This window comes from Polyergus mexicanus, unplaced genomic scaffold (assembly GCF_030449975.1).
Source record: "Polyergus mexicanus isolate NDT 795.1 unplaced genomic scaffold, iyPolMexi1.0 SCAF_11, whole genome shotgun sequence".
In the NCBI taxonomy this organism is placed as follows: Eukaryota; Metazoa; Arthropoda; class Insecta; order Hymenoptera; family Formicidae; genus Polyergus; species Polyergus mexicanus.
Window position 1 is genome coordinate 6,921,019 of NW_027223331.1, and position 26,260 is coordinate 6,947,278.

A 26,260-nucleotide genomic window follows, 5' to 3' on the forward strand; every position below is an offset into this window, starting at 1 on the left:
TTGACGCACGAAAGAAATCGGTGTCCGATCAACATTCTAACTGTTTGCACTGGACACCAATTTCCGTGCACCTGCACTCCATGCAGGAACTCGAGAGCTCCGTGATGATTCTACCGACCCGATACATTCGGCCGTATATATTGCAACCCGCCAGCTTCAGCAAACTGCCCACGGACATTGGTATCTCGTTGTCGAGGACTTTCGAGGACGTCTCGACGGTTTCCGTCTCTTCGGTTAACCTCTCCGCACTCGTCGATGAAGCGACAAGAGTCTCCTCCTGATCCTCTCGTTCACCATCCACGGAGGAAACATGTGGCGTCTTCGTGGTTTCGAGCAGCTTGTTGCTAGAACTGCTATTTGAGGAGAATAGCAACTCAAGGATACTGTCCAATGAAAAGATAGTGTCCTCGGTGGTCCTCTCGTCTTCGTTCAGCGTATTACCCGATTCGGTATGATTGTCGTACTTCGTGGTACGATTGTTCATTTTGCTGGTGAAGTTTCTATCGTCGACGTTGGTTACGTTTTGTTTCACGAGCTTCTGCTCCGTGATGTTACTCCGACGGAAATCGTTCTTCGAATCGTTGCTCGTGCGATTTAACTTGGTCAAGCGCGTTCCATCGTAGCTGAAGACTCCTGCTACGGGATTTTCGACGGGCTTACGATCCATGATGTGATTCTTGGAATCGTACGTTAACGAGACGATATCCATTGAAGGTACTTCACGATTCGCTCCGTACTTCGTTTTCGACAAGAAAGAGGAATCGACCGTTTCCTCCCTGTAATCGAAGAACGGCCGTATGAGCGACACTTGCTCCGTAAAGTCAAAGTTCGGCGAGGGTTGCAATCGATCCGCCGAGTTCTGGACCGACGCCGTCATAGACGTCGGCCTGGGCGTTGTGATGCCGCGTTCAACCAGATAGGGGATCATGTCTTCGATTAGGGAAGGTAAGTCTGGGGCTGGCTCGGTCTTGATGACGTCGCGAAAGGGATCCGGAGACACTGTAGACTGTCGTTGAGAAGGCGCCGTGGCATCGGCACGATCGAGCACCACCGTTGGCGATTCGCCGTCTTCAACTGTGACAGTGGATAAAGTATATCATAAAAAAATACGAAGAGAAGATATATATTTCAAATCTATATTCTTGAAAAGAAAAATTATTCTCGTGATTCGTGTATAATGCAAATTTTTAAACAAGACTTAATAAGTTACGACAACTTAATACACACATTCTATCTCCTGTGTAATATATTTGAAAAGTATGATCATCATTAACGTTTCGTTAAAGAGAATTATTATTTATATATTTATAAGAGAATATCTTGTTGATAAATTAATAACTTATATCTAGTTCACACGCGCGTAATAATTAACTTATACGAGAGTTCATATATCAAAATCGATTATTTTATAACAATAGAAAAGAAGAATAATGAAATATATACCGCAAATAATTTTTCCGCAACACGTCTTCTCGGACTTGATCCTATGACAACTAATTTTCAATGGGGGACATTTCTCTGAGGAACATACAATTTCCCCGTAATAACACATGCAAATTACGCAGAGAGCAGTCCGTGGCAAGATCTCACCGTGACGGTATTCCATAGTTTCGAAATGACATTCACTAGACAAGTCTGATCAGGCAAAACATGTCAATTAGGGATATAAAGCACTGCTGTAAAAATTTGATAGATTAATAAAAAATATCGTATATATACCGTGGTTTTTTCGATACGGCTTCGTAATCTGAGCTGGAACCACCGTAACTCCAGTACCAATTTCAAGATTTAAGTCTGTGGAGCGATAGGGAACATCGAAATACGGCGGCTCTCTAGGCACAAAACCACCTACATAAACGAAGTTCTATTACTCTTTGAGATTTATAAAGACGCGCGATTAATCTTAAAACAGCAAATCAATGGCTACAGCATCCTACTTTTTTCCAAATATAACACAGAACATAGTTTAATCAAAAATAAATAAATCTCCTAGAAAAGCAAGGGAATAGATATATGAAAGCAATGTAGATTTTTTGAATTTATTTTCTAATATCCATATATCTAGTTCTCTCTTTTACAATCTCTCACTCTTATTATAACTCGTATATTTACTCTTATTACACTCTTATATTTTTGCGTTCTCCTCATTCATTTGAGATTTCATGTAAAAAAATCATAAAATACCTTCGGTCTCTACCGGTGGGCTAAATCGGTTCTCCTGGGCGATATCGTAAAAACCGGAAGTGTCGGTCGGTCGTAACTCAGGGGACACCACTACTGAACCAGGCGGATATCCAGTCACAGGCGAAGGTACGTCCTTGCTTTTCACTAATGCATCTGCCGCCACGAAGGGTATTATCCTACAATAGCGATATTTAATTTTCTATTAAAGTGATAGAAACAATCTCTGAAATAATTTTAATTATATTTTGGAATTATTGTCACGAGGAGAAGTTAAGAGGAAAATAATAGATTTATAGTAAGAAAGTAATCAGTTTTCTTTAAAGATCTATCAGTTATTTTTCGTATTAAAATCGTTTGCGTAAAAATGTGACACAAATAAATTTTAAAAACTGTTAGAGATGCGAACACCGGGTTGGCGTTGTATATTTTCTGCCGTTGAAGCGGTAACCGCTATAAATCGGTATCAATTAGTTGTTTTCAATTTAATTAAATGGCAATATTCTCCGGCCAAAAAAACTCAAAAAAAGCAGTTCCATTATAAGCGTGAAAAATTGATTGCGCATCACGCTGATTAATAAAAAAATAAAATAAAATAAAATAAAACACTATCGATTACATCGACCTGCCGATATTTCCATGTATTCTAAAAGTATATCACAATTATGAAACTCATTAAAAAAAAAAAAAAAAAACGTTCTTCCTTCGCGCCGCTCGCACGTGTTCGCGGAAGTCCTGATGTCAAATGACGAACGGGATAGAGAGTGAATGATGGATCGAGATGTGATAACAATCTCACCTGACGTTTGGCAATGATGGCGGCAAAGTCTGCTCGCTGTAGTCGTAATCATAATCCTCGCCCTTTTCTCGATGAGTGATGTTCAGAATGGCCTCAACGTCCGGCGGGATGGATCTAATTGGATTTATCGTGACACCTTGTATATGACTCACCGAGACATTCGTCTTGACTGTCACGTTCATCACGAGGATGTCGTCTGGCATGAGTATCGTCGACGATGGACTGTTGACGGGTCTCTTATCAACGGCCTCCGTTCTCTACGCCATAGGTGCTTAATCGTAACAAATTTACTTGCCCTCTCTTCGCAAAAATATTTCAAGATAATCTCGTGAAAATATTTGGACATAATTTACAACATTTAATCTAAAAATCATATAAATATTCGCCATAAATCTATATCTATAAAATAATTCGAGCTTATAAAAATCTCTGATTTTTTTTTTACTTGACTTTAAGAAAAATATCTCATTGGTATGCATTATTTTTTTATGAAAATTTCAATCATTACTTCTCCCCCCTCATCGTTACCTTAGCGAGCGAAGTGTTCTTGGATAATTTCTCGTCCGGTATAAGCGCATTCCCTACATCCGTGGAAATCGCGGAGGGATGCGTCGTAGCTTTGTTTTTCTCAATTATATCCACCTTTTCCCCCATCTTCGTCCCCGCCTTGGTAGTCTTGTCCTCGTTCCGCTCCTCGTTTTCTCTCGCGTTTTTATTTTCATTCCCGTCGGTACCTTCGTTTTCATCGTTTCCATTATCGAGCGATAATTCCGTCGCCCATTCCGGTGATGAGATCGTCGAGCCATCCGTGCTGGATGGATCCTCCGTTGACGCGATCGTAGAATCCGTAAACGTGTTCGTAGAACACGTCGTGCAGGAATCAGTGACAGAATCAGCGTCTTTAGTGGATGCCAGCGTCGACTCGAATGCTGTTGTTGATTCAATGTTACTCGATAACTGTCGAATGAGTACAAAATAATAATTAATGCATAAATTGATTTATTATATATCGGATTTGTCGGAAAAAAGAAACAGTATGTTAAAATATTAAAAATTGAAAATTTTTGTTATGTGAATTATATACATCATGAGATTGAAACCTCGTTTGTCGAAGTCGCCGTGGTTGTCACTTCCAAGGTCGATTTGTATTCCATCGTCCCTATCAAGATTTCATTGTCCATCATGTCGGTCTCCATGGTTGAGGGCCAAGCAGTAGAATAAGTGGTGACTAACGAGTCCTCCTCGAGATCGATCGTACTAGTGCTAATTCCTTCATCCACCACTCTGTGACCTCGTCCTTCGACGGGCAGACTCGTGGATTGATCAATCGCAGGCTAAATAATTAATAATAATAGAATTCGTATTTTAATTAAAATTATTTAATTTTATTAAAATTATTTTATAGAAAGAGAGAGAGAGAGAGAGAGATTTTTTATAAAATTTTATTTACGCTGGCTTCAAACCTTTTCCTCGATTGTCAATCGATTGAATCAATTTAACGATCCTGCTTAGCTCGCGTTAAATATCAGAACTCAATTTCCATTACATGTAAAATCCAATTTTTTGACAACGGACAATTATATAGAAATCGATGACAATATGAACGTCATAAATTGTTAAAAAGCACGAATTTTATGCCACAAACGTGCAAATTAAATAATGCAGAATTTTAATAAATTGCAAAATTTAATAAATTAAACACGTGTATAAAATTTTTTATTGTTTATGAGATACAATTCTTAACAAATTTATTACATATTACATAGCATTATAATAATAGACTTTGTAATTCCTAGATAAGAATTGTCAGATCTCGTCATGTTCTTTAAGATTAACACGCGATTGACGTACCCGCATATTCAAGAATTGCGACGAACCTCATCGGGATCCGCCGCAGTCGTCTCCATTGTCTGAGTAGATTCCCGTGTATCTCGCGAGATTCAAATTCTCCTACATAAATGGCATTCTGTACTAACGACGCTACACCCATTAATAATAACGCAACACGTCCATAATAGATACATCGTCTCCTAATCGACAACTCGTATCGCGTTACGTGATCCAATAAGGTATGCCTCGTTCCCAAATTCCTAAACTAAGTCGAATGTCTAACGCGTTTATAACCAATGTTTCGGGTAGATTTCATTGATTAAATTCCGCCGACTACATAAATCACCGCCCCTTAACTTCGATCCCCCGCGAGTTTGTTCCTACTATTTGGTAACTTTGGGATTTGGAGAATAGCATATAAACTTATTTAGAATAGTTAGTTACAATTAATTAGTTTTATAGTTCGAGATAGGGAGAAAGATGATAATTTAGATAATTTACAACATAAAGCGTAAGAAAACATAAAAACGTACGAAAAAGTTGGTCTCCTTGCGAAATTTGGCGTAGTCCTTGCTGATAAAGGCGTAGGATGCGTAGTTTTGGGTGGCCTTTACTTCGATGTTGCCGCCTTGAATGTATAAATCTCTCAGTTTCTTACTCAAAATAGAACATTTGAATCGTAAAATCATGCTTATAAAATCAAGATAGAGAATGCTATTTTTTTAAGAAAAGATAGATCCCGCTTGTGTTTTCCTTATCGAAACAGTCGGAATTTCTCTAGTCGGAGAAAAATCACAAACATCGTATCGTATCAAAAATATGCTTGTAAATTTAAAGAAAAATCTGTTGTCTCTGCTATTATTTTTTCTTTATTATTACATACGTAACTATAAAAATATACGGGCATTAAATATAAGAAATCAAGTAATAGAGAATCGATATATATTATATACAAATAAATATTGTACATCGGTCAAAATAATAAGGTCTGAATGAGTGAAATGTTTGAAAAGAACTGCTCGTGTAATTACGTATAAATATAGCTATAAAAAATAATATAAAATCAAATTTTTTAACGTAATGAATTTTTTTAAACGCGACGCGGCAGATTTGTTAACGGCAGTGTGTGAAACGTGCTTTTAAGTTATATGTGGCCAATTTTATTCGATAGATGTATGTTTCTATTTGCCGCGACATTAATATCGATGGCTATCACATTCGCGGAGACGCCATATTGACTATCTCGAATAAACGCTCTCTCGTGCGGAAATTAAATCCCATTTTAATTCGCAGATGTTTCTCGCTTCCAAGGATCGACGCGTTTGATTCGCTTACGCTCGTGGAAAACCCAACAAAATATTTTATTTTCCTTTCGCGAACGACGAGATATCCGGTGAAATATTTTTAAATACGGAGACGAAACGCTCTGTTTGTTGACAGCAACGTTCGTTATTCTCTCGCAACGGCATCGAATAAATATTTTCGCTTTCCGTAAAATATTTTTAAATTTAATCGAGCGAGACTCCGATCCTTCGCGTTAATTACGACTGGCTTCCGTTACTACCACGCGGGATGTTGAAAACTGTGTGCGTGTTTCGAAAATAAAGAGATAAAGAAAAACATTTCAATTTCTCGTTAGATAAATTAAAAGACTGATCTTACATATAATTAACAAAAAGTTTTTTATGCAGAATTTTAACGGAAAATAGGGAATTGAAAGAACTAAAATTCGCAGAAATTTAAATCTGTGTAACAAAGATATATATTTTTATAAAAACTTCTTTTCAAAATATTTTTTAATTACAATATTACTGTATATATATATATATATTTGTCACGTTCTTTTATTTATTCCAACATATTTTTTAAGGAAAAAGATTTATCGGAATATTATTCGAAATAATATTATTTATACGATGCATTAATAGTCCCGTATTTTTCGCGCTATTTTCGCTAATTTCGCTATTAATCGCCCTTTTTTATATTTCAATATTGAATAGCATTTTTAAAAAATAAAATGGAAGGAGGATTCTTGGGAAGATATTCCCAAGAATTTCGCGATTAATTTAGCGGAAAAGACAATCCGGTCGTGTGAATTGTGCATGAATGCACCGGATATGCCGCGTACGCTCAGCAGGCTCGATGCAACGAAAACTTTTGCGTGTACTTACTGCAGTTATAGGTGGACGGGCAGCATTGTCCTTCCCGCACGATCGGGCTGCAGCCTTGAAGTGGTGGCGCGCACGCAAGCGGAACGCACCGTATGGCGCCCATCGCGCAGAAACAATTGTCGCATGCGGCCTTCCACTCGATGTCGCGGACCATCTCGCCCTCGGCGTAAACGCGATCGCCCACGCGACATCCTGGATGAACGTCCGAACCGTGAGAACGCGAAAATCTGGCCCCCGCAGACGGCGCGATTCCGTTCTCGACTTATCTCCGCCCGCGCGTATATCCGGATATTAAAGGAGCATGTCCCTCTAATATCGACATATCTCCCGAATGTACATACGGATTTTTAGAGATCTTATGGTACAAGAAAAGGGAGGGAATTTTGTATATTTTACCGGAATGCGCATAAAATTGTAAAATAATCTTATAAAATCGTAATCATAATTATTATAAAATCTAATTTTTTAATTTCGATTTCAATTCTTCGCACATATTTCTATATTTTTTGGATATTTTATTTCAATAAAATTATATTCCTGTGATAATAACTTTGCTCTTTCGATGGTATCGTCCTATTAGCCCGTAATAGCCTCCTTCTGACAAGCAAATGAGACGATCTCGAGGATATTTGCTCGTCCCGGGAGAAATTAACGAGCGCTTGTATACGGTTCGAAATATTTATTTACCGACTTTTCATTGTCAGTCGCGTCAGAGGCTCGCAATCGCCCATTTGACGGGGATGGTTTCCCGTGTGCTCGTTTAAAATTAAGCCCGTTCCCGAATGTCCCGGCAGCCAGTGACAGCCGTCGCGTTGTAGCGGCCGAGATTTTAAGCCCGGCTTAAATTTAAGCGGCCACGTAGAAAGCGGGCGTTAAATGAACCTCGACAATCTCGGCAATTCGAAGCGGCGCAGCTTGCAGCTTCCGTTCCGGAGCAAAGAGTATCGGGCGCCATCCTCTTTATCGCGTTATACACGTTCCTTCACGGATGTCGGATCTCTTAACGAGAGAATCCAGGACCCCGTCGCGTCGCGGTGTACAAAACGTGTTTTAAAGTCGCGCACCCGGACCGCAAATATCGATAGAGAAATTGAGAAAAACGACGAGGCGTTTACAGTTTTCAAGCGAGTTATGAGCGAACTAAGAGAATTAAAAAATAAGAAACTTTTAATCCCCCTAGTTAGTCCCTCTAGTGAATTTTACTTTAACGGAAAATTTTAATACGAGGCTCGTTAGCGCCCTGTTTGTTGATAGAGATTAAACACTTGCGGTAAGAGATCGATATTTCGAATTTATAAAAAAAAATCTCTAATTGCATAGTTCTTAATTAAAATATATCTATAAGAATATCTTCTAATTTCTTGATTTCAAAAAATTAACACCGCGTTTAATTTAAATAATACACATTATTATAGTATTGTTATAGTATTTCCTTAAAACTTATAGTTTAAACCATACCGATGAGACTACCGAGCATTAAATGAACCGCGTCGGTTATCCGGAGGTAGAATCCTTGTGTCGTGAGGTGATATAACGTTAGCGGTAACTCTTCGTTATTAACTTACACATTTCATCACAACTTTCGAGAGCGCGCTTCGGCGGAAAGCTTTAGTCGCACGGCGGTGAATTTCGGAATAATCCCTAATAGCCCGATTTTCTTGAAGTTTTCTATTCCCGGGGGCGAACTTTGATAAGTTATCCGCTCGTACACACAATGCCAATATATGTAGAACAATCTCTGTTTGCTCGCGCTGCATCGCATTTATCATATTAAGCTATCTCTACTAGCGTTGAATTTATATTATAGATCGAAATTTTCGCAAAGCGAAACTCTTAATTCAGTATCGGAAAAATTGCAAAATATCAAAATATCTCAAATTTCAAAATATCTCTTTCTTCTCGCTGAAATGACAGATCGGAAAAAAAAAATACAAAGATTCTCTCGCGTAAGCGATAAAGCTTGATCGAGTCACTCTATCGAGTTTCCAGAAAATCTCTCGCCTAGCATCATCCGCCTTTTTAGAATTCAGTTAAGAGAACTGCCTCGTAAGTGCGACAACAATTCAAACTCACCGTTTCCCGATAGCGGCTCCATTGTGGACGGATGGTGGTCTTGAAAAGAAATAAAGAGGACCATTGGTAAAGTGATTTAAAGTAACTCGGGCGTCTCGACGTGATAAAAATACACTCACAAGTGCAGTTATAGGCGACCGGACAGCAGGAATGGGGCGCGTACAGCGGGATACATCCGGGCAGCGGCAGCAGACACTTGGGACGGACGCATCTCCTTGAGCCGGATATGCAGTAACAGTACTCGCATCGTCGCGAACCCATCATCGCCGATCCCGAGCCGTATCGAACGCCCTCGTGCAGACATCCTAGTGTATTCCGAATGTAGTTCGCTTTTTTTTTTTTTTTTTTAATCCAAATATACTACAAGAATTTTAGTAATACCGTACAAGTCCATCTATATATCAGAAATACATTTCTTTTTATTTTACCCGAGACTTCTTTCTTTTTATATTATCATCTATCATTTGTCGGATAAAATCTTCAACTCCGTTACGTTAACTTGCGCTTCTGTAATGCTGCAATTATTTTATTTCGCGATATAACGATTTATAACGATAATCAATCGTTGATCTTAAAAAGAAAGGAAACTATATATCTATATATATAACAGTTAATCTTTAATTGCGATCGAACACTGAATGGAGTTTTTTGTAATTCACGTTAAATTGCTCTCGTTAAGATCGTTCCTGTCTGTGAGATAGCACATGAACTTCTCGTCGAAGTTCGGCAAAGTTCTCGGTGCCCGATAATTTATTTAACAACGCTTTCAAGAAAGACGCACAGGCTCTATACATTTATAAAGTAATGTAAGTAATGTTGTTGTTTCGAGGGAAAATGCAACTCCGACGAATGCTCTCTTGTATTTTATTATTCAATATGTTTAACTTCATTAACTCGGCATTTCTTTTTTTATTATATTTTATGAACAGGAAAGGAACTTTGTAAACTTTACAATCCAAAGTAAAGAAGTGCTCGATTCATTGACACGAACAAGAATATCGCGAGATATTAAATAGAAATTTACAGATTATCAGCTAATAGAGATAATAATCATCTATATTATTTAAAATAAATAAAGTTAAAGTAACAAAAAAAAATCACGCATATATCGATTTAATTGCGATACATATAACATGTATGTAAGAGATGAAAGAATGTACTTGACATAAACCTTGCGACAGCAAAGAAATTCCGAATTAATTTAAAATTACTTTTGTTTCAGCATTAAACGAGCCATTTTAACCCCTCTCTTCTGTGTTATGCCCGAGTGTTCTCCACCTACCTCGATTTATTTACCCAAGTTTACTCGGGCGTAACGAGGCTCGTTTATTTACCGCAGAAGTAACCAAGACGCTCTTCCCAGAGATGAAGTTAGAGAATGGAAATTATTAAAAATAATAGCGCGCGCACACAGAACGCTACTAATTTAACCAAGGATACATTACATTCAATTAGATAAAAAATAAATTATTACTTAAGCTATATATTGTAATAAGTTGAGTCAAATTGCCGGTTTATGAAATAAATATCACTTATATGTTGTGCGTGTATATGTTTACACGCGCGAGTATAATTTAAAAAGAAAAAAGAAATTATTTGTACGATAAATATAGGACATTTTTTTCCCGAAAAAGATAAAATAACAAAATATAAAATGAACAGAATAGAGAGAAATACCTTCGTGAGGTTGAGCATGCTTCTCAGCTTCTATGTTCGTTGGTATATTGGCTCTCCGCAACATATTCTCGACATCGCCTGCACGCCAAATAATAAATTTAAACCCTAGCTCATCACAATTAACTCTTTAATCTGCTTTACCGCAGAGCCGAAACTTTTATACGTTTTAATGCAACGGATTCTATAAAAGGGACAAGAGATAAGTTTATGTATTAACATAAACATCTCTTGCGCAACTTTTAATATAATAATCATTTAATATTCTGAATAATTAAATTATAATTCAGATAATTCATATAAAAATTATTTAAAAAAATATATATATTTAAAACAAAAACAAAAAAAAAATGTAAGTACCAATATAAAAAAGATCATGTGAGGTATAATATCTTTCAATGATCTCTTGAATTCTTCGTTCACAGAAAGACTTTTTGGTTCTATAACAGTTATTGGCCGTAAACGATTTACAATATTTTCTCATTAATAGAGAAATGTTCGAAACTGGTCACTGAAACAGCGAATCCGTTTTTTTCTCCGTAAATATTCCCGGTAGTTTCAAGAGTGAAAACAAGACGGGAAATATACAAGAACGAAGGAGAAAGAATAAGAACGAATAATGATTTCCGGCAGCGAGGCTTGAGCGGCAGATGTCGGAAGAGGGACAACTTTGTTTCTCTTGGTGAAGCGAAAAAATCTTTCTATCGACAAGATAATCCAGTAGCGATAAGTGAGATATTATCTTACTAACGTTGCTCGCCGCATACCAACTCCGTGCAACACGCATCCTCGGTCGGTGAACGAACGTGACAGCCCGTCGGCGGTGGGTTCGGCAATCGCGGGCACACACGTAGCCGGCATCTCAATGCGCCTTCGATGCATCGGCACCGTAGACAGGGCTCGGACGTATCCACAGCCGTCCCTTCCTGATATCGGCGACCCTGATATCTGCATCCTGTGATCGCGAGTATAAATTTCTCGTTACGTAACGAAACTTTAATTATAGTGTTTCGGCCAGGTTATCGAAACGCGCGTATATAAGGTATCCTCGAAATTTTGGCTCTTACGCTTGTCTTCTCTTACACAATAAATTATTAAATAATTTGTTAAATGATTTCTATAACGGAAAATATGCGATGCTGATACATGCTTGATAAAAAGAAATTGATTTTTTTTTTTTTTTCAATTTTTATTATACTCATCGCGCTTTTTTATTTCGTTTCTAATAAAAACCAAATTTTCGTGCCGATCTTTAATCGGGATGATAGAAAATGAACGATTTATATTGCTCTTCGTAGACGCATTAGCAAAATTTAATTTGAAAAGTTAACAATAAAATTGAATACATAGATTTAAATATCTAAAAAATATATTCGCGCAGAAAAAATTAGGGCGTTTTTTATTTGGCGCTATTCGTGATGTACGTATAAATTTGTGGCTTGGTAACAACATCAAATCAAGCTGATTGAATTTCTTTTTTACTCGATTCTCTCTACCGTCTCGGCGGTCAAATCGTGTCTTATGTAATGCATTACATTAATCCGAGAGGATGCACAGCGATCCGCACAGGCTACGTGTATCCTCTATTAACATAGACAAAGCAGCACCCGGTGAATGCGCAACGAATGTACGATAGAATCCCGATTAATAAGATCCAATTAGTAATTAATTAACGATCGCAAAATCTTAGTGCACGATGCAGAACGCAATTATCGAAAGTTACGTCGGCTAAAATAATTATCGAAAAGCCTTAATCGAACAAGCGTTTAAGTTTTCAGTAGAAAACGATATCCCTTCGAAGCAAAACGTTCGGAAACAAAAATTTACAGGGTTTTAGACGCATAAACTTCAATCTTATCTTATCGGAGTATTACAATTATACGGATACTTTTTAAATTCATCAATTGATTCTCCTCGATTTGTTGAAGACACAGAAAGTTGAAAAATCTTGCATTAAAATTTCTTAAGAAAATTTGAAATCCGTTGCTGGATTTACACAAGGGTTTATAGAGCGAGATTAGATTAGATTAATACTGTAATTAATTAATTTAATTATCCTTTTTTTCTTATTTGTTTTCCGTAAGCAATTTCAAGAAGCTTAAATAATAAGTATTTTAAACCGCGGTGGGAAGTAACAATTTTAACCGTGACAATCTGATTCTGATTTAAACGAAACGTGTGGAAAATGTCGGAAAAGCTTCACTTCAATTCCAAGCGCGCGCGTCGAAAACGCTACGAAAAAATCGCTACACGTGAACTTAAACGTCGAAAATATTTGCACGTTCGGCCGTGAGTGGGAGGACAGCCCTTCCGAAAATAGAATTTTCAATATAAATTCCACCGTGCACTCATTTCGCAACGAAAGTGCCCGAGGGTCATCAGTCAAGATTGACATTGATATCATCCTAACAATGTTTAAAAAAAAAAAAAAAAAAAAACAAGCGACGTTTAATCTGTAGAAATTTTCAAGACAAGAAATATATGTATATTGCGCGTAATTGATTAATCTTAAGCAAATTAATGACAAAAGACAGAATAGCGATGTGCTAGAAATTCGCGAGAGTGTCGTAGAAGAGTTATCATCGATCCGAATTGGTTGCCTTGGAAAGTTCACAACTTACTATTGAAATGTTCTTCTGCACGTACGTGTATCTCTTTATTTTTATCCTTTTCTTTTTCATTTTTTTTTATTTTATTTTTTTATTTTTCTTATTTTTTTATAGTAAATGTAAAAGAAAAAGATCAAATTAATTATATTATGACAGAATATTAATAGAATTTATCTTTTATTCTACAATCATATTCGTTTCCAGTAACAAACAAAAATTACAACGTGATTGCATATCAAAAACACGTTCTTGTATTACGTAATTCCTGTGCATACCCTGCATTTCATGGAAATGTCAAATTATCATAATGATATCCGAAAGCTCGATTTTCCACTTTCTCGAAAGATCGATTATTTCAATTCGTGACCTGCCAATTACCACCATTTACTCATCGACGTGTATTCGTGTATTGTCTAAAAATGTAAAAAATTCTCTGTTTAAAAAGGCATTAATTTTAAAGATAACAATGCGTTTCTTCTCATGCATAAGATTTAAAAAATCGTAATATAACATTTTATAATTGATGGGATACGTCAAAATTAATTTTGGCCGTTAATCTCCGCGTCCGCGTCCATTATTCCGCCGTTATTTCTGCATCGTGCATGCGTCAAAGACAAGAACGCGCTTAATAACCGAGCCTCCCCTATCTTCTCGCTTATGTCTTTAACCCTCTCGTTGTATTCTCGAGGATCGTAATGCGGATGGATGCAGCATGCGCGATGCTGGAGCCGTCATTAGTCCCGGGAACCTAAGTACGAGAGCCGCGGCAGTAAAGGACACTCCAGTCTTGGCCAGCGGAAGCTCGCACCAGGCGGGGAAACAAGCCAAGTTAGTTAATGGCGCAAAACCGGAAGTCCTCGTCGCCGAAGCAGCGAGATGAACGCTTCTCCGAGAGGATTTTAATCCCGCTACACCGGACAAGGAGATACTGCAGCGCCAAGATTTTGTTACGGACACTTCTAAGCGAACGTGGGAGAGACGCGTGTCGTAGGATGCGACCATAAGCCGCCCTTGTGTGCGAGTGTTTCTGCAAATTTAATTAGCGCGTGGTGTATACGTATCGTGACATCAGCCGAAATACAAGTTGACGTGTACGTACATTAGCCGTTATAGAGTCGAAAGTGTGAGAAATAAGTATCGATATAAATGTTTACAATTAACGCGTGTATAAAAGTGATTCATCGGTTCTTTCGTTCACATTTTTTTTTTATGTCTCTTAGTCTCTGTAATTTACAAAATAGACACTTCTCCCTTAATATTATATTTCTCGTGTTAATCCATTCGAATCGATTTACTAAATTATAAATCTTTGTCATATTCATATGTACAATATTTTCTCGTAATCCCTACGAGAAATTTGTCTTTTATACGTAATTTAAAAGATGTTCATTTTAATACTGAAAATTATTTTATTGCGTGAAAATTATATTTTATTAAAACACATTTTTAACGAACATCTTACAATCTCTTGTAAGTAGCGTAAAGAAACGTACTTAGTCGATTGCACTCTTGAACAGAGAGACTCATCTATTCCTGAGCGTGCGAGAGAAAGGGTCACTGAGGGTCACTGCATCACTGCATCCAGACATCTCACCGTCTCTCTCTCTCTCTCTCTCTCTCTCTCCCTCTCCCCCCCTCTCTCCCTCTTTCTTCCTCTCTGCACTCACTGCCGAGTGCAACGGTATGAATGGAGCGAACTGTGGCCTTACAACTCTCTTCCCTCTTTCCTCAAATCCATATCTCTCCCTCCGCCCGTGACTCTCCTCGCCCGATTCTACGGAATAACATAAGCCGTAACAAGGTAATCATTATACGCGCGCACTCGGTCCACGGTAAACAGCGAACGTGGACGAAAGAATTGGCGAACGTCGCAGAGGTTGCTGTCTATCGTACTGGACAATCCTTGTTCCAGTCGGACGGAATTTAAATAAAAGATTCGAAAGAAATGTGTGATCGATCTGTTCGAACGAAACGAAGATTCGATTGTTCGAATAGTGGGATTATCAAAGAAAATTTATAAATGAAAATAGTATTCATTGCGAATTAATAAACTTTTATTTTTTTTTCCCCCCATGTTTACAATAGAAAAAATATATTGCTTGAAGATTAGTTAAAGAAAATCTAATTTTTCTCTAATACATCTCCCATTTCGAGGGATTCGAAGAATTTAATTTATTTCGAGCTGGAAATTCGGGCTCGAACCTGTGCTTTAAAATTCCATCTAATAGTCAATAGATCGATATTTAGGGATGGTGTTTCCTCTTCTTTCTGTATATCCGAGATTGAGCAATATTTACGCAAACGTTTCACATATTTAATCGCCATGTATTATTCTACAAATGTACAAGACATATTTCCCATACATATTTAAAGCCGGAATACTTAAATGACGATATCGGAAATTATTATTTCGCACAGATGTGCCCGAAGGATAATACAAAGGGAGAGAAAAAGAATAAAGGAGAAAGCCTCGAATTAAATTATGGTAACAGACGAGAGATATAATTATAAAGATAATTTATTCGTTATCCTTTGAAGAAAAATATCAATAACTTAAGAATTTATTACGCGTACTTGACAAAGATCGTCGATGTCTGTCGAAAGTAATAACAGCACCGGTTTTATCCGATTCGTTGTTCTTGAGAAACGTAGCAAACGTAAGCATTCGGTGTGCTTGCGCGGCAGCTTTTGTTTCTTTCAACCGGCCGGACATTTATTTATTTATTTGTTGAACCTCTTCTCTTTCGAAAAACGCACTAGACGTGACTATTCGCCTTAGGTAAGCAATTGTGATCGGAACGAAAGCTGATAGTCTCTTAAATACTTTATTTCTCTCGAAATGGCCAATTAGTCCTTAACACGATTTTTCAAATATAATAATTATAATGTGAAAACATATATATATGTGAGAAAAATATTTTAACGACAACTCGATTATCTCGCGAGACAGAAATCATTAATCCTTTGAACCATTTGTTATACAATATTAAATAATAAACATATAAAATTAAAAATTATTAAAATAGGAATTAAAATATGAAATGCACGAAACCATCCAAGTACTCGATATTTTTCTCAGTTTTTATATTTTTACAGTTTAATCGATATTTAAATAGCTTTATAGACGATGCTGTTATTGTAAACCGATCGTTTGGATCATACGTTTTTAAAATTTTAAATAAAACCGCGCAAAGAATGCATCAGATATGAAAGCGACTAAATACGGTCAATATAAATTGACCACAAATAGAGTCTACGAATCCATCGTGTACCGCAAACAGAGTGCATCGCTGCGCTCGCAATCTCGTTCTTTCGGAATATTGCGCGAGTGAAATTGGCCAATCGGCTTCTGAATCGTGTCGATCTCCATTCGGGCCCGTGCCTGGGACACACTGATAAATCGGGTCCTCTCTGATAAATCAGCTCGTGCGCGACCATAAATTCGCGGTGGGTCGACGTATCGCGAGCAAATATCGCGTGATTGCGTGCAATTAATAACCGCACAGCTCTCCGACATTCTTTAAAGCGGATGCCACATGTTTTAATAACGACAAATACGGAACACCTGAAGAAAATTGTACATGCAAGACTGTATTAGAAAATATGATGTTATACTGAAAATATGATATTCCAAGTCTTTTTGAAGCTGTCAGATATATAAGAAAAAAAAAAAAAAAAAAAATTATAAATTTTATTTTAAATATATATATATGATTCGCGATTGATTATTGTTTCATTATATTTCTATATACATATGTATGTCATATAAAGCTATAATGAAACAATAATAAATCGCGAGTCGTCATAAAGCGTGTTTGCTTCATAAAAAATATTACATGACACGCGCGTTTACTTTACAACTTATTATACAGATACATTAAAAAATTTAGTATGTATTTAGTATATATGACACATTTAAAAAAGAAATCGACGTGCGAAGAAATTTACGAATGTCAAAACAAACTTCTCCCGCAAGCAATTATCCTGTTGAGTCACGATCGCAAATAGCGATTCGAGAAAGGATATACCAGCGCGGCGATACTTTTTTTTTTTTTTTTTTTACGGTACGATCTCCCTGATAAAAGACCTTGGCCTTATAGGAAGCCGAGGAGATTGTTTGATAGGACGAAACGGCGAAAGGCGGTGAACCGTGCAGGAAGAAAAAGATCGGGCCAGGAAGAGGGGAGAGATGAGCCGCGGCCTACCCACGACTTTTGACTCTGCTTAAAGCCACCTGGCAATCGGATACCGAGATTCTTACCGTTGGAAAACGTTGAACGACGGCGAGAGGGCTTTCGAGTAGTTAAATAAGAGGGCAACCTATAATTAACGAATCCGCGATACGTTACACGCGAATAAAGCAACGAACCGAACCACCTCCGCGATGAAATTGTATTGCCCGTTACCACAATTTAATTCGAGATCTTTCTCTCTATCTCTTCTTCCTTTACCTTCTATCCCTCCGAGCACATCTGTACAAAATAATAATGTTTGATAATTCAAATATTTCGACTTTAAATATAAGAAACATACTACAATATATACATTCGTAAACTTGTAGTATTAAAATGAAAAATGAAAAGTTTGCGGAATATTAGCAGAATAATAATGCGCAATCGAAATATTTATTAATAACATATATTTATAAGGAAAAACATGAATTTAAATATATCTTAAATATGTCTTAAACAAAAACAAAAAAAGTGCTGTGTTGTTGTTTTATTAATTATATGAGTAATATGTATAATAATAGACAATTTGCAGATAATGGTTTATAACTTATGTGACCAACTTGATAAAAATTCTGATCGCGCGGAGAGGATTCCTTCATAGAATCGTGAACATTAAGGATTAATGTTCACGTTTCCAAGTTCTCAGGCATTGCAGACTTTGTTGACTTACTACTTGCATCTCGAAGCTTAAAATGTGTTACGAACGACTACGAGGCACGTAAATCGGCTTTTAAAATGTTTGCATTGCATTGTTAACTATATTCGAACTGAGAATTCTGTCTATTGCTATATAATAATCAGGAATATTCAAAGGAATTAAAATTTCGGAAGGTATACAATTTATATGTAATTTAAAAAATATTTTTTGGAGTTGCCTCAATTATTGTTTCGCTTACTTTAATTTTTATTTCTTTTTGAGAAAGCGAGAAAGATTATATATGTATATATATATAAGAGCTTTACTTATGTAAAAAAATATATATCAATATATGAAAACAATTTCTAACATATCAAACTTATTAGAAATAAAGGATTAAAAAGGATTAAAAATATTTAATTCAAGCGATAGAAAAATTTGTAAAATTTATTGCAAAATGGATCTGTCACTGCAACGAACACGTGACAGTGACAAATCGTTCGTCGCCAGAGCGACGATGAAGCATCCTTAATCAAAACAGATGCTTACACAAGATAAATTTCAAAGATAACCTAGGCAAGACACATCGTTTGAGTACGAACACGCGATACTGTGAAAGACTGATAAAAAAGAATGTTTAATAGGCTTGTTGCTTTATTCATAGCTTTATTTCTTTAGTGTTCCTTATCGAATAAATGTAATAAACAGGGCACGATTAAAAATAAATTGTAAATTTATATACATTCCCTTATTTGATAAATACTACATAATTGTAAAAGACAAAGCTAATTAAAAGATAATTTTTTTTTTTTCATAAATTTTTTATTTAATCTGTTTTTTCTTTTGCTACCTCGAAAGATTAATTCTTTATTATTGATTCTCTTTATTATTGATTTTAAAATTTGAATTTAAGATAGTGAAATAAACAGAGATTGAATCTGGGTAAGAATTCTGATTACAAATCCGAGCGTTACTTCGGAGAAATGCTGACCGAAAGAAGAACATGAAATCTAAACTACGAACTTTCGTCATTATCGTCATCTAAACGTGCATGGTCTGCTGTGTGTGTGATACCACCTGCATCTTTGTTGCGATCTATGAGATGAAATATCGCTCCGATGAACGTTACTCTTGTTTCATTGACCGTAGAAACGGAAGAGATCGCCAATGGATCGATATATCTAGATCGTGGGGATTGGACTTTTTGTTATACACCTCGAACAAAATCGGGACGAAAATAACACACGCATATGGAACAATATCGTTCATTTCGAGGATTAAAGGGGACGCGCATATTCACTGGCGTCGCGCGCGATCGCGTTATAAATTTGCATTTATACATTACTTTGTTATCATTTATATGATTATACAAGTAATATTTTATTGTTATTCAAATATATTTGCAAATTTAAATTATATATAATGTAACAATACAGCATAAATTATATTATTAATTGCCTCTTGCGAAATCAATAATAGTAATCAATAATAAAATTAGTTTTTCCAATAATATCATATTTGATGATTATATCTCTCTCATTATTTTCTTATTAATATATTAATTATATCTCTTTAAAGCGTTTTTAAACAATTTATAATTCATGATAAAATTCACGACAAAATTCTATTTATAATTTTGTGCGTTCCATATTTGAATGTATACATGTATGTATATCCTGATATATATTTTGATTTGTGTGTAAATTTTACGTGTTTAAATATTTTCTATATATTACATAATGTATAAAATTTATAAATAGAATTCCTGTCGTTAATTTTATCACAAAATTACAAAGTGTCTAAAGAGGCCCTTACAATTTGTATGTCTTGAAAATATAGATACCACGGTACAACAGATATGTTAATGCAGATTTAAAATATACGATTTTTCATTTTCATTTTCGAAATTACATTGTAGCATTTCGATCATTCACTAGCTGACAAACAGACATTATTGTAAACTGATTGAGACAACCATGAAACGTTGGCCTTCGAAGCTGGTGGTTAACGAATACCTTGTCGCATAATCCAAACTGTCCAAACAGGAATTGTAGCTATTTACCACAGTCACATATAGCATATACCATATATAAATAGTGTATATATAGCGCGTTCATGTATATCGCAAAATATTTTATCGCGAGATAAGCACGAACAATCATAGCTCACAAACGGTTGTTTCATCACTTCTGTTTAAAAAAAATTGACCGTTGTTTAGTTTAGAAAGTATTTAAAAAATCATATGAATTGTAAATGCGTGTAAAAGAAAAAAAGAAAATTTTTATTGCTTTGGGAATATCAGTATATAGTATCAAATCTTTTATTATATTTCATGTCTCTATATAATATAATAAAGTATAAAGCAGATGCAAAATTTTATAATGATAAATAATAAATTATTAACCGTTTACATTTCTCTCAAGTTCTTAATTTGATTCGACCATTACATTTTTTTTTTTTTTTTTTTTTTAAATAAAATCGTTTGATTCACTTCGTCTGTCACGAATATAGACAGGAGGATCATTTTCTGACGAGCAAATGTACATTCGCACTTACGCCATTGCGCACGTACGTAGCTACATCTCTCATAGCCCGTCCCACGAGTCACTTTCGAAGGTATATACGAGCGAGCGGCGATGAATGGACCAGAACAGGTTCTGAATCTTATGCAATGATAAATGAGTGACCTTACGGCATGTCGGCTTCACCTGCACACCTGGATGAGGCAGACTCACATCAGTCGCGGATGGGGGAACGCGTGATCGTGTTCATGAGCGTGTGACGCCCCCCCCCCCCCCGCTGAAAATGGCCCCGGCATCACTGAATGAATCACGTCGGCGAACGAAAAAACGCACCTTCTTCCAATCGTTCGGCGCGATTTAATTGTATATTCGTGATTATTAATCAGACTTTTGTTTTTATTAAGTGCACTCTTGCGAAACTTTGTCTGCAATTTTACCTGATGATCCCTATCTCTTCATCTTCTCGACTAACATTATCTCATAACTCATAATTGTATGCGTATGTAACTATTAAAGATTTCTCTCTACGATGACAATTGTCGATACTTGAAAAAGTCCTTTCTCTTTCCGATGATTTAAGCCTAACAGGATAAAATTCTTTTTCTTTATTATTATTTGTATTAAATTATTCGTATTTTTTTCTCGCGAATCCAACGCAATATTAAATTAATTAGAAGATACTTATTTCATTATAATCGGCCGATAATACGTCAATTAACAAAATCTACAAACATATAAATTAATCATCGAATTATTCATCAAATGTATCTGAAATTATTTTATCTGATGGCAAAAGAAATTTCGCAAAATATTTCCGTTATTTTGCGCTGTCTGTCAATATATTCTCAGATGATACATTTTTATTCCTAATTTTCATCGCTGGTTCTCTTTTCTTCCGCTGTCGTATGACAGGTTTCGCATTTCACGAAAATACACGTACATCTGTCGTGCAGCATTTATAAAAAAAAAAATAAAAAAAACAGACATAGAAAGAGAGAGAGAGAGAGAGAGAGAGAGAGAGAGAGAGAGAGAAAGAGAGAAACAATATTCTTCGAAAGAATGACACAACGTACGGGAGAAAGAACGGAAACTCGTCGACGAGGCCGTTGATTTTTCACATCGCCATGTAACGGAGCAGCTAATAGTAGCTTTCGTTCCCTCCTCCCTTCCCACAGCTGGAAAGTCTCCCTTTGGCCTCCTTCTTTGCCGCTGAACGCGATCTTCGACCTCGGTTAAGTTGCAAGGTGAATTATTCATGCGACGAATAATTAGACGCTTTATACCAACACGTGACGCGGGATCTGAATAACTGCTTGCAACAGAATAGTGCATCCATATTCGCGCTTAAATTCGCATTGTGCCGCTCGCGATGGGCGATTTCGATCAGACGAGACGAGATGCTGGAGGGAGTTTCATTCAATTCTTGTTCGTGTCCTTTATACCTTCGCGAATTGCTGCAGCAACATCAATCTTACAATCTAGCTATAGGAATATATTCATGGACCATAATTAAAATACCGGTTATTAATTTGTGAATATCTAATTATACGATCGAATTGTCAACGAGAAAATGATTTACTTCAAATGATATTTCATCCCGATTGATGCTTCATCTCGCAATCTCAGAAAATAAAATTTATTATTAATAATAATCATTTAATAATTAATTATTGATAAATTTATATTTCATTATTAAATTGTAAAACATAAATTTCATATTCTATAAATCGTGAAAAACAAGTGACGGAGAGACATACGCAATACAGATATTTGAAATTTTAGATTTTCAAGTGTAATGGAATTTAAGAAGAATTTTTTGAAATCGATAATTTAATAATTAAGGCAATATTATATATTATAAGACGAGAGTCGATGGAAGTCAGGAGAGGCCATTAACTTTTAAACGCGTGTCTAGTATTGATAGATTTACTCGTCTTGCCGCGGCGAGGGTTCGGGACTGACTGCTTATAGTCACGTCCTTCCTTCACCTAGTATTTGTTTACACTTTCTTAATCCGTCTCGCTTTGCCCTTACAATATTGAGAGAATATGATCATTCTAAATTATTGTAAGGATAATTATACACAATAAAATCCATACACAATATAAATATGTTGTATATTTCTCTTACAGGAATAATTAAAACATTTTTCATTAATCTACAGTCTAGGATATCGCATTGTCAGGACCCGATATTTACAAGGATAACTCTAGGCATTGTGAGTGCTAGTTGTTGTACAACAATCGATAGTAAAAACAGGGTTGATGGATTAACCGAGCATAGACATCTCGCACTCGTTACGGGCGAAGCAACCATAATTTTCAAGTCGGTAAATGGGACTCGCGAGGCCAAACTTCCTTCCGTTCCGAACTCTAGACGGCATAACAAACGATCGACGATCGAGAGCCTCGTTCCGACGGTGTTAAACTTTCTTTCTCTCCTTGCCTCTCCTCCCTAATACCACATCCCCATCGTCCTTGTCTTTTTTTTTTTTTGCCTGCCTTAATTACATGTTAATGTCAGGATTATCAGCGTAGCCGAGCGACACGAAGTGGGAAAGTTCGCGTGGCGGTTTAAGCGTTTCTAAAGTAGTTAAACATTTTTCTAATCGACCTTAATAGAGTTCTTGCCGATCCTTTTAACTACCGCGACCGTCCGGAATCTACCGTACTCTCATAAGTAGCGTGTCATAACCGCCTCTTTATTTCTTCATTAACCGACCAACTTTGAATTTCTCACCCGCACAAAAATCGTAAACTATTGTTTCTTGATATTTTATGAGATTACAAACGCTAACAAGCGTTATTTCAACATTTTTCTACATCCTTAGTTTTTCTATGGATGTCACTATATACGTTTCTGCAATTTTTTCATTATAAAAAGTATTCTCTGTCATGTTTGAAGTATTGCGGTATTTCGGATGAATGTACATGTTAATTTAAATAAGATGTCACGAGTGAAAAGATCAAAAAAAAATTTTTGGATTATATATATATATGCACTTCTTAACAAATTACAAAGAGGAAAAAATTAAACATATCTCATAAATCTTTATTTGTATTTGCAAAATAATGGCACAAAACGATATTTAGAGAGAATCAGTTTCTCATCCATAAAAAAAAAAAAAAAAAAAAAAAAAATCTACCTTCTCTTCCATAATATATAAATGCCTTTTGAAATATAGATCGGATTAAATTCGAAATATTTAAATTGGTTCATTTATTATTTTTATGCCTAATATCTCGAACGAACAATCTGGATCTAAAATTGCATAATATTGCATAGTATATTATGAAGGAAGATAAAGAGAAAGAGAGAGAGAGAGAGAGAGAGAGAGAGAGAGAGAGAGAGAGAGAGAGAGAGAGAGAGAGAGAGAGAGAGAGCGAATAATGACAATATTGTGAAGGAGAAGCGCGCAGATGAGTCTTGAAATATTTCAAGCAAAGTATTTCAGCGTATCTGTGTCTACAGGCGCATTCTGCTTCCCACGTTCCACGAATGCCACGACTTGTTGACTCAGGTCAGCCTTAAGGTCTTTGAAATTATACGACGGCCATCCTATGGACGTCCCGTGACTATTCACGAAGCCGTAACCGCCGTCCGGCAGAAGATAAAGCCGGAAAGAAATCTTCGTCCGAGTTGGTGACCCACGAAAACGACACGACGAGATAAACAATCGGGCGACGTGCGCGATACGTGTACTTACAGCATGGATTTCTATCTCTACAGGGTACCCCGAACCGACCGGATGTGTTTTTTAAGGGATTAGATTCTTCGAGATTTGGAGAATAAATTTTAATTGGATAAAAAAAGGTCACGACAATAATTATACATCTTATCATTATGAGTAATTATATAATTTGACATAAAATATACATATACATATTTCAAAAGGTAAAATAAATTTTTGAAAATTAAGTGAATTTAAATCCAGCGTCGATGCACTTAGCTTTATTTACATATTGCGCGCTCTTAATGAGCACGGACGGCGGCCAACACTTATAAGGATAATTGCAGCTTAATGCGAGTGCGGATCCTTCATACCGAGGCGTTTCGCCGAGTGTTCCGTCTACGTATCGTGAATACCAAATTAACACCTAATTAAGTTTCAAAGAACACAGTCATTTGCATATTAGACGCCGTCTATCTTCTTGTGTGCGCACAATTTACGGTAAGCATTAACAGTTACTGCGCGAGGATTATACTCTCTCCTCGGATTTCTCACGAAAATTTTGTATTACGTGTACACTGCGTATATGTACCTATGCGTGTCTTTGTACGTGTACGGATGCGCGATAGATGCTTGTGTACCATTCGCACATGTATCTAAAAGAACCGCCGTTACAAATTATCTCGAGTAGCAAGAATAATTCTCGTTGCGCGATTTTACGACGGTGAATAGTTTTGTCATTACTTGCGCGAATTACTTACAATGATTCCATCTAATGACGCCGTTAATTAACGTCTTAAAGTTTTCAATAAAAAGAGACCGTTTTTCGTTGGCTCGCGTCACGCGATACGCTTTAATAATGCCAAATTAAATATAAATCAATTCTTTGCACGTACGCGTCCCAGATTGGTCGATTTAACCTATTAAACTATATTCTTCAATGAAGAGTCATTAACGAGTACAGTAAAACTATTTGTCCGTGTATTGACGCGCTAAGCAGGTAACAACGATTTTTTACGTGTAAATATGTATGCACTACATGCACTGCAATTACTTAGTATTATATACTATTGTATATAAATAATATTATATATATATATATATATATATATATATATATATTATTTTATTATAATATCAAAATTATACAACAATAATCAGAGCAGTGAAATAAAAAAATGTTCACATAAATTTGAGAAAAAAATGACTGTTAATAATAAATATATATATAATAAATAATGATTAGTAAAAATAAATGGATAATACTAAGAAAATAATCAATTTGTATTCTTCAATCTCTATTCCATTGCATGTACTATTATTTATGAGATTATTCTATTATTAGACACAAACAATAAGAGTTGATAATAATAATAATAATAATAATGAAAGAGAGAGATATAAAAATGAAAAACGTGCAACGTATTTTGTAATTGCATAATAGCTGAAATTGCACAAATAAATTCATCGCCCACGCTCCCTGTAGAAATTACACAATTTTCCTCGCCGTAAAAAAATAGTGTCGTCTCTATTAAGTCATTATGAATATTGAAGAAAAATTCCGATCCTGCGAGCGAAAGGTTAGGCAACCGTCGCGGAATTCTCTCCATCACAATGAGCCGGGTAAACAATGTAAGCGAAGACTTTATGAATATTCACACCCGACGTTATATACACTCTTCCTCCGAAGGCGTACCGTAAAATTTCCACTAACGTGATCCACTAGCATTTCCATTCTACCGTTGCGCCGATGCCGAGGGAAACGTATTCTTTTCATCGGAAAAAAAGTCACGAGGAAAGAGAAAGAGAGAGAGAGAGAGAGAGAGGGGGGGGGGGGAAAAGAATACGTAGTAATTTCAATA

The 26,260-nt window shown here is 36.1% G+C and overlaps 1 protein-coding gene across 1 annotated transcript in view; it reads right to left on the reverse strand.

Moving 5' to 3' along the window:
- LOC138937691 (uncharacterized) overlaps window positions 1–26,260 on the reverse strand; it is a 32,706-nt gene continuing 6,446 nt past the window's right edge. The window contains exons 2-14 of the mRNA XM_070304205.1: window positions 11,480–11,683; window positions 10,732–10,809; window positions 9,174–9,359; window positions 9,055–9,093; window positions 6,982–7,173; window positions 5,344–5,438; window positions 4,081–4,314; window positions 3,509–3,937; window positions 2,981–3,237; window positions 2,185–2,360; window positions 1,720–1,848; window positions 1,444–1,635; window positions 1–1,074 (exon numbers count right to left, since the gene is read on the reverse strand). Coding sequence (XP_070160306.1) covers window positions 29–1,074; window positions 1,444–1,635; window positions 1,720–1,848; window positions 2,185–2,360; window positions 2,981–3,237; window positions 3,509–3,937; window positions 4,081–4,314; window positions 5,344–5,438; window positions 6,982–7,173; window positions 9,055–9,093; window positions 9,174–9,359; window positions 10,732–10,809; window positions 11,480–11,683 — 3,257 coding nt within the window. The 3' untranslated portion in view covers window positions 1–28. The remainder of the gene's footprint in view (window positions 1,075–1,443; window positions 1,636–1,719; window positions 1,849–2,184; window positions 2,361–2,980; window positions 3,238–3,508; window positions 3,938–4,080; window positions 4,315–5,343; window positions 5,439–6,981; window positions 7,174–9,054; window positions 9,094–9,173; window positions 9,360–10,731; window positions 10,810–11,479; window positions 11,684–26,260) is intronic.